This window comes from Terrapene carolina, unplaced genomic scaffold (assembly GCF_002925995.2).
Source record: "Terrapene carolina triunguis isolate 2854851 unplaced genomic scaffold, T_m_triunguis-2.0 Scaffold395, whole genome shotgun sequence".
Lineage (NCBI taxonomy): Eukaryota > Metazoa > Chordata > Testudines > Emydidae > Terrapene > Terrapene triunguis.
Window position 1 is genome coordinate 2,164,211 of NW_020664746.1, and position 9,834 is coordinate 2,174,044.

At 41.5% G+C, this 9,834-nt stretch overlaps 1 protein-coding gene across 1 annotated transcript; it reads right to left on the bottom strand.

The window, feature by feature from the left end:
* Positions 1-1,690: 1,690 nt before the first annotated feature.
* LOC112118313 (serine protease inhibitor Kazal-type 6-like) lies at positions 1,691-8,687 on the bottom strand. Its single transcript, XM_024216575.2, has 4 exons — positions 8,610-8,687; positions 5,923-5,948; positions 2,994-3,121; positions 1,691-1,843 (listed from the first exon to the last, which is right to left on the bottom strand). Exons 1-4 carry the CDS (start codon positions 8,662-8,664, stop codon positions 1,798-1,800), a joined length of 255 nt encoding a protein of 84 aa, XP_024072343.2. The 5' UTR covers positions 8,665-8,687; the 3' UTR covers positions 1,691-1,797.
* Positions 8,688-9,834: the final 1,147 nt, after the last annotated feature.

Genomic DNA, 9,834 nt, shown 5'->3' on the forward strand with positions numbered 1-9,834 from the left:
CTTAGTGGAGCCTGGAAGCTTGGAGAGGCTAAAACAGAACCCAAGGAATATGCCCCCAAACAAAGAAACTGGTACAATACAAGAAAGCATGACTTACCAAAACCCATCTAATAAACCTCCTTTCTCACCCCTTGAGCCCAGTAGCCTCACCCTAAAACAACAGCGCCATCAAGGGACACATTCCTTCTGCACCAATCATTTAAAAAAGGATTAAGAAGAAGTTGATCATATTCTTAGTTTACAGATACATCATTGCAAGGTCTCAATATGGTATCCAGAGCTTAGTGTCCTAGTGATGCTCCTCCCTGCCAACCTCCAAACTTTCTGGCTAAGTCTAACACACCTGGGCACCAATTAGCTCCAGCCTTCACAACAGAATAGAGACGGTAATAGGTGGTGACCCATCAATCAGCAGAGAGGACTCCCTAGAGTAGAATAGAATGTGCTCCCATCACTAATGTGCCCTCCTTCTCCTTGTCTGGGGCCATGGAGAGGTTAATTGAGGCTTGTTGGCGACAGATGATTACCCTGCCAGCTGCCTTTTCGTCACATCAAAGGGGACCAAAACTTATTCACCCAAGAAGCAGAATTATCATCATAGTGAAGACAACAAAGACACCTGTTATTTTCGTGATGGAGATGGTTGTCAGATCTGTGTTCAATACCTATTAGTGCTCTGCTCAGTAGGTGCCGTCTGAAGAAACCCCATTCACAAAGCCCAGTTGTAACTCTTCCCTTTGATTGTGAAATTCCCCATCAGTCATTCTGTTGCACTGTACAGTGTGCTAAGGCCGATTCCCCAATATGATGGTCTGGATTGATAAATGAGGAGTTTGGTGTGTTGTCTGTTTGTCTGTCTTCCAAATTCATTCACCTTTAAAAGGTGAATAAGAGCAGAGAGATCTCTTCCTCCTTTTTCATTTTGTGGCAGTTTTTATCAGTGCTTTATTCTGAACCAAACTGATATGTTTCAAGCTCAAAATTTGCTTTCCCTTAACACCCGCAAAAATCTGCTAAATATTCTCAGTTTTCATGAACATTTCTTCTAGTGAACCCATTTCCTGGAATATTCACAGAAGACAAATGAAAAGGGGAACAAACAAAGCCAAAGCAAGTGATCCAAGAGCCCAGTAAAGCAGTAATAGTCCGAAGTATAAGAGCAAAACAACAATTGTTCAGGGCTGCAAATGAGATATATAAAGCCAGCTTATCAGAAGTGAAAAAGAGCCACTACTGATCAAACTTAAGTGGCGATTGTTTGACAAAGCTATCACTTTAATTTCTGGTCCTGTTTGCATGCTAGAGGGCTCTGTGAGAAAGCATGTAATCGGGGTCCAGCAGCAGTCAGTCTGCAGAGAGTCAGCCTAGAGTATGGTAGGTTGAGTGAGCCTCTCTATTTTAGAAAGCAGCCTGCTTTGTCTTTCTCTGTTTTGGGGTTCTTGTGTGCTACGGTTCTCATTTCTAAAAAAATCAAGTAGTGTTACATTGCAGTCTTCTGGAAAGGGTATTTTATATTTTTATCTAATTTCTCTGTGTGTATATCATGAACACAGCAGTATCATATCTTTTATTCTCTGGAATTACTGCTCTGTAATTATTTTCTATATGCTGGAAAGAACTCATATACAGCATTACAGTCCATAATCCCTTCCTCTCGACAAGAAACAACGGACAAACATTTCTCCTGCTTTGCTTGTTTAATAAAGTAAACTGAAGAGACAGTGATATGATCCAAACTGATAATGGATACAGATAGTGTAATCAGGACTTTCAGACTCAGTTACAATGGGGATTCATTCAACATTCACCAGTTTTCTTCAGACGCAGTGTCCCATTACTTTTCCTAGGAGAAAATGAAAACACAGAGAAATTAGAGGCAGCAAACTTGATGTTATAGACTAAAGTCCCCAACTGACCCACTTGTGAACAGAGATGCTGTAAGAATCTGCAGTTTTCTACTAGACTGATAGAGCCATTCCTTGGCTATTTTCCCCTCACAGATTATAGCATAGGTGCTCATGTGAACTATCAAACCTCTTGGGTCTTCAAACTTGGATGGGAAATCTCATGAGAGAAGGATCTCCTCTTGTGACACTGAGCCAGAAATATTGCAAAAACTGCCTCCTTTGTTGCAGAATTTTTTCTCTTAGGATTCTGCACAAAACCACAATGCCCAGAGTTGCAAGAAAATTAAATTAATATACTATAATTTAACTAAATGTGGAAACTGGGATTCAAGTTTTGCACACAGGTTGCATCACGCCATATGTCAGACAATCTGGTTTGCCTATCTCTAGAATTAAGACATTGCCATCTTGGGTTCACAAATGGTGGAAAATATCTAATGTTTAATGCTTTTATCTCCTATTCAAGTTCTTCAACAGCCCGGAAGGTAACTTGTTCACTATCTGTATGAGCATGGGTTGCCATACTGTTGGGAAATCAATGGGGATGTTGCTAAATAAAAGAGCACAGAATTTAGCCTGACACTAATTTTCAGCAAGATGGCCACCACCAGTACTATATCCATGAATAATACTCTGCCATGGCATCGACCCTGATAGAAACAGGAGGGCTCCTAACTACAGTGGATTTCTTTTTTGTTTAGACTTTTTATTCTTATTCCATGAGTAAACTCTTCTGACACTTTCAATACTTTTCAATCCTATATAAAGTTGTTTGGGTCCCAGATTTCTTGTTAGCAAACACCTCATTTGGGAGATGTAGCTCTGTGGGCTCACCTTTTGATTGTCTAGTCTCTAATCTCTGCTGAGATAGGGAGCTCTCCACTGACTTCTAGTGATCAGTATTTCAATCAATTTGGCCTCATTATTGGGAGAAACTCTATAGAAACTAAGCAAATAGGCAAACAGATACAGATTCTGAACATGGGGGCAACCCTATGGGATAATAAGATTTATAGAAGTGACAGATAAATCAATTCTTTTCAAAGTTTTAATGCCTCAGGAGCAGTTCCTTGTTTCTGTACTTACGTGACTGCTGCACAAAAGGAACACTTGTTTGTATAGGTTTTGCCATCAGAGCCACAATGAGGTTGATAGATCTTTGCACAGTAGGTCTCTCTACCTCTCTCTACATTCTTAAATTCACTGCAGTCAACCTATAAACAAAATAATGCCATTTTATTTAAAATTCCCTTCCTCATTTCTTTCATCTACAATTACAATAATAATGGGGTTGCCTACTCCCTGCGCCAGATCCTCAAGTAGTGTGAATCAGCATAGTCAGTGGAGCTACCCACGTTTACACTAGCTGAGGATCTGGCTCTCAGGAGTAGTTAAAACAATGGAAACAACAAGCCAATTTTTCCCACTGAGTAGTATCTGACACCAGCAGAGCCAGGTGTCTGACATCTTTCTAGGGTTTGCTATCCCTTCAAGCCTGTCTGTATTGAAGAGATGGACACACAGAGGGCTGTAGGGAGTAGAGCTGCTAGGAAAATGGGAACATGTTTTGTGAAAACTCCCATGAAAAATTTCTTTTTTTTTTCTTTGAAAAAATTTGAGTTAGAAAAGTTTTTGACCAACACTAGTTGTGAGTTGCTCTTTATTGTGGGGAAGGTCAGGTTCCTGAGGACATGTTAGATTCATTCAAAGGGTGATCATAGCCTCTTGTATCCCTGAAAGTAGCAGCTTCCAACTCATCTTATAACTGTGAGAAGAACTAGCTGGGCAAAATTGCAGGCAGGCCTCGTTCAACTGTGCAGCTACTAAACATAAAAAGAAATTGTAGAAAGAAGAATCCCAATTTAAATCTACCTTACTGCTGCATCAGTTATGGACCAGAGGATAAAACTGAGGATGGCATAACTGGAAAAAGAACTACCCTTCCCAGACCAGAACAGCCCCTGACCCAGCTTCTAAGGTCTGTACTAGTTCCAACCAAGCGAAGTGTCATTCCTGATCTTACTTCTGCAAACACATGAACTCCACGGGCTTCTCATCTTCTCCCATGTGGAATTCAAGGTGATGGTTTTAATCTTGAAAACTCCATGTGATTTGGCTTCTGGTTACCTTTGGAACCACTTCTATCCTTAAACCCACTGTGATAGCTACGCCCAGCCGAGGTGCTTTGCTGACAATGCCTAGGTGTGAACTTTTAGGGATTAGAAGCAGGGTATTCTTAAGGGAGTTCCTGTGATGGTGGAGTGCCTTTTCTTTGAAGGTTGGAATCCAAGTGTATTAGTTTTCAGAGCAATGGTGCAATGCCCAGGAGGACAGCAGACCCTATAACTTGTGAAACAAGCCTAGATTGGGTCTGCCAAGCTTGACTCACAATTTGTAACTTGTCAGGTTAGGCAATTTAAACTGGATTTTTGTCTGACGCTAGGAAGGACTCGTGATTATTAAATATTTCATCCTTGTATTGCCCCTGTTTAAGGAGAAAACTCTTCCTCCTTCCTCTCTGGATTACTCATCTGTTGATGCTAACTGGAGGAGAGCTGCAGTGATGGAGGACCCCGTCACCCTTTCTTATATGATTGGCACCACGTGGCTTAGCTGTGCTTTATTGGCACTAGTTGAGAGCCACAAGAAGTAAAGTCTTAGTATGTCGCTAACCCAGTAAAGCAGTTAAGGACGTGCTTAACTTTAAGCACGTGAGCAGTTCCACTGAGCTCAAGCATGTCCTTAAGTGCTTTGCTGGATCAGAGCCTTAAGTGCAGTTAACATGGATTTACCTGTGACAATGCAAGATCCTAGTTAATGGGTAAGATGCAGACAAAGGGTGAAATCCTGGCTCCGTGGTGGAAGTCAACATAAATCTTGCCATTGACTTCAACGGGGCCAGGATTTCACCCAAAAAACTTTTATAACTGTGGAGAAGTCACTCCCCAGAAATGTTCCACCTTCTTGAGCTCTGGTTAGTTAGAGCCTGGGAGGAAATTCCACCCTTGGCCTCCTGCTGCCAGCCTGCCTCTCGCTGGAGGGGGGAAATGTCACTCCACAACAAGGATGAGGGACTGGCTGTAGGCCAACTAATTGGTTCTGGGCCAGCTGGCACGCATATGGGGGTGGGGTGTCCTCTGTGACTGAGTGGTGTGGAACTGCTGCAATGGCTGTGAGGAGCTGACCAAATTTAGCCTGGATCCAAGGCTGTAGCCAGGCTGATGGAGCAGCCCGGACGCAGCAGAAGAGTCCCAGCCAGCACAGGGATTAAGGAGACAGACACCAGTCAACACACTAGAGACCAGAGCTCAGCAGCAGTCCAAACTCACGCTGGACTAAAGCCCCAGCACCACTGCAAGGGTTGGAAGGTACTCTGTTTGGGACTGAGACTGGGTGGCTGTTTGGACTCTTAATCACTTTGGAGAGCATTATTTTGCATATTCAGGGGTTGGGGACTGGGTACATTTTACTATATTGCTGGAGGATGTGTATAGGTGACTCCCTATAGCTGCCCCATCTTTGAATCATCCCCAGTAAAACCCGAGGGCTTGTCTTTGCTCAGATGAAAATGTTGTTTGTTGTTGAGTGCAGCATTTGTTTGTGGGGTTTATTCCTGTCTCCTCAATGGGGTTGGAGCATCATTGGAGGTAAGTGGAGTTCTCTCAGGCACATGGTTTGGGATATGGGAACCACTTGACAGTCAATGGAATTTAGATTCCTAAGTGCCTAAATCACTTTTAAAAATGAGATTTAGGACCTTAATTTATTTGGCACTGCAATGCTGAGTGCAGCAATGCCTAGATATCTTTAAAAATCTGGGCCTGAATGCTATCAGTCTGACTGTATGAAAACTGTGTGTCTGAATCCTAGGGATTTATTCTCTGGATCCTGTAGCATTCCTGTATTTTACCTTTTTAAATACTTCCCATTTAATTTTTAGTGTTTTTCCTGCCACAGATTTTGACTCTGCAATCATTCCAAACCATTTATTTTTGATCAAGGGAAAATGACTCACCTGACTCCCATTTTGACTGGCAGCACCTGGAACAAAATCACAGACACAAAAGATCAAATGAAGCAAAATGTTTGAAGGCTATTCAGTTAAACACCTGGGGACAGATTCACCAGTTCACATTGGCTGCTTTGTGCCATGCTAGCCACACAAAGCCACTGTTACTTTGGATTAACTGTAGCTAGTAAATATTACTGAGAGGTTTCCTGTATTCGTGGGTCATTCGTGAAATATTACCTCCTTTGATGTAAATAATGACAGTGTTTTTCAGTGTTGAATACAACACATTTATCAAGACTTATTATAACTGCTAACAAATCTTATTTACTTCTGGATATTTGAATTCTGTGTCAGCATCTAGCACAGTCTTTGCCTATCAGAGGGAATGAAGCCCCTTTCAGTCAAATGGACACATCAAAGCAAGATTAAAGGCCAGGGAGTCAGTTTTGTGCTTACTGCTCAGGATGGTCTAATGGTTAAGATGCTAGGCTGGGGTTTAAGAGACCTAGGCTGAATTCCTAGTCCTACAATAAACTCATTCTGTGGCCTTGCTTAAGTCACTTAATCTTTCTGAGCCTTGATTTCCTCATTATTATCCTCACTAGTGAGGTCTAGTAATAAGGTCACTAGTGAGGATAATAATAAAGTTTTTCTTTCACTCTGGATCTGTCCTGTCTATATGGACTGCAAGCTCTTGGGGACAGGGTCTGTTTCTAAGGGTATGTCTACACTACAGGATTAATCCGAATTTAGATAATTCGAATTTGGGAAACAGGTTGTATAAATTCGATTGTGCGTGGCCACACTAAGCACCTTAATTCGGTTTTTAACCACATTAATTCGGTGGTGTGCGGCCACACTACCCCATTAACTTAAACACAGTAATTCGGTGGTGTGCGGCCACACTAACCCTAATTCGAATTAACAAAATCGATTTAGGCGCTACTCCGCTCGTCGAGGTGGAGTACAGAAATCGATTTTAAGTGCCCTTTAATTCGAATTAACTGGCTCTGTAGTGTGGACGGGTGAAGGGTTAATTCGGATTAACGCAGCTAAATCCGAATTAAAGTCGTAGTGTAGACCAGGCCTTACTATATGTATGTCCAGCACCTCTGATCTCAATTGGGTCCTCCAAGTGAAACGTTAATATAAATAATAACACTACAAAGAAGAAATCAGCTGTTCTTGGAATAAAGCAGTTCTTTTTGATGACACAGTTTTCTTTCTCTAGGGATGTATATATGTTGGGCATCTCCTGTAACAGTCATGGCTTTCAAAAGGTAAGAGAAGTCAAAGTGCCGTGTACGCATGATTTTCGCAAACTACAATGTCACAGGGCTTGTTGGGTGTGTGACCCAAAATTAATTAACACCCTTAGATCTCTGTTGAAACTCTCTTGTCTAGTGCAACCTATGATGAGATATATAGTAGCAAAAGTTACACATAGTCCTTGCGTCAATTTCAGTCTCTTGTATACCACCAAATCCCACAAAACTCAATCTAGGTTTGCATCATCCTGGAACTGAATCAGATTCAGGCCACCTCCCCTAAAAGGCAAGACGTTATTAATTTTATTAACTGTTTAGTGCCAACTGTGTACTTGGCTGTGAACAAGACCCAAAGAGAGCGGCAGTGCCTGCCACAAAAACCTTGCAATCTAAGACAAGATGCACTGTGAAATCCAGAGGAGAGAATCATTATTTTTATCTTAGAATGCCAGTAGTAAACTATTGGATCTGGTCAAAAAAAATTTGACAGAACAGTTTTCTGTCAGAAAACAGTGTTTTGCCAAAACTGACAAATATCAACAGAAAAATATCAATTCAATTTAAAATCAAAATGGAGTATTTCATTCTGATTTTCTTGGCTTGTTTCAACTTTCATATATAAATATAATGTAATACTAAAGTTAACATTTTATAACTTTATTCATGGTATAATGTTTCAACAGTCTCAAAAATGAATGTTCTAATAAGGTCAGTTTGATGTTTCCAGACTAAAAATGTTCAGAATTTCCATTATGTGGGGGGGAAAATTGGAAATTTCAACTTTTTGTCCCAATTTGGGATACAAACAAATTTTGAAATGTTGGAATTTCCTGCGGGATGGACCAGCTCTATATTTTATCATACTATAGCCTGGAGACCCCTGGTCTCTCAAATATATCTCCAACCATTAGAGGATTCTATCAGTCAAGCTCCCACTGCTGGACTCACCCCTTAACCGCAGAATGGGAGACATCCCTGGTTTGCACCACCAGCAAGAAATAACAGATAGTCCTGTGGCACCTTTAAGACTAACAGATGTACTGGAGCATAAGCTTTCGTGGGTGAATGCCCACTTCGTCAGATGCATAGAAATAGGTTCCCTTTGCTCAAATTCGTTAAAGATGCTGAGATGTTGCTTGTTAAGTGGTGCACAAGAGTTCACTTGCTAGTGCAGCTCCCTTCCAGCATCTAAACATTGGTCAGGCTCCACTATTCCTTCCACATGCATGGAAAGAGAATAAGCCACTGCACTGATACCTGGAAAGAGGAACTCCCCTGAGCAGTGTGTGCATCTGTCCCTTAAGGCTCCCTCTCTTCTCTCTTCCTAGAAACTGAGCTGGGCTGACTACATCATCCAGGGGACAATGCACTAGGCCACCACCAGCTGCTCCAGAATATCAGGAAATAACAAAATGTACTCACTGGAGAAGCAGAAAACTGCCAGAGTGAGGAGTAAAAAGACTCCTGTCATCTTCATGGTGGAGCTGGGTGTCTGGCCTCTTTCACATCTGTCAGTGCTTTGCTAAGTAAATCTCCTACCCAAAGCTTACATATATATGCAGCAGTCACCATGACTGTGAAATCACCCTGACATGGTAATTGGCATGAGCAGAGAGGTGGTGCCTGTTAGGTAGTGCCAGTTTGTAAGCAATGTACTCATCTGAATGTGTTTACCCTATACTTATACACATCACAGGAGTCAGAGCTTGGATCGTGCGGATAAGGGAGACGTATTGCACATTAGACAATCTCCATTTGCCAACTGACCACTGCATTTCCAGCATGTTGCACCTTTAAAGCAGTGACTCAATAGGGTGGCTCATTATTGGTGGCTGCTAGTGCCTTATTGACGCCCATGGGTGTACACAAGTCCCTGAAGGGGGATTTACAATGGAACAAACTAGTTCCCATTTAGCATGTTCCAGATGATTCACACCAAGAGAGTTTAATGCTTAAATTATTTGGTGTCTCCAAATTTGAGAAATGAGTTCAGTTCAGCAGATGTGGATAGAAATGATGGAATGTGGCCCCTTTTCTTGGCTTGTGAATTTCATGCATTCAGTTTTTTTGAGCTTGGGAAGCCTGCTATTTTGGCTGAATGCTGCAAATATTCAGCCTACAAACAGTCATTTGAATTCTGAACAGCTGTTTGGTTTGACCTTGTTCATGTTGCTTGTTATCCACTCCTTAGGAATGTTTTCCTGGGTGTTTGGGAAAAGACAGTTTGGTTTTTTCACACAAATACACCATTTGCATGGAAACAAGAGCATCACAGAGGTATTCACATTCTATGCTTGTATTTCATTATTCTGATGCTAGTAAGTTTCAGTTGTCAAATCAAGGACCAGAAACATCACTATGTGAGTCAGGTGAAGGAACACACTACATTAAAGAGGAGCTAATAGATGAAGTGGACAGTTGGTGGAAACTGTCCAAATTATTCAGTGTATTCACCATCTTATCTAGTGTTGTCTTCTGTGGGAGACTAAGGATAACTTTCTCCCTGCATCCCCCCCCACTTCCTTGAATCTTCAGTACTTCCAGTGCAACAAATGGTGTATCATTTGGGCTTCTTAAAACAAATCAAAATGTAACGATTTGCTGGTGAATGGGTATCATTTTCCCTTCACTCTATGATATTGATATA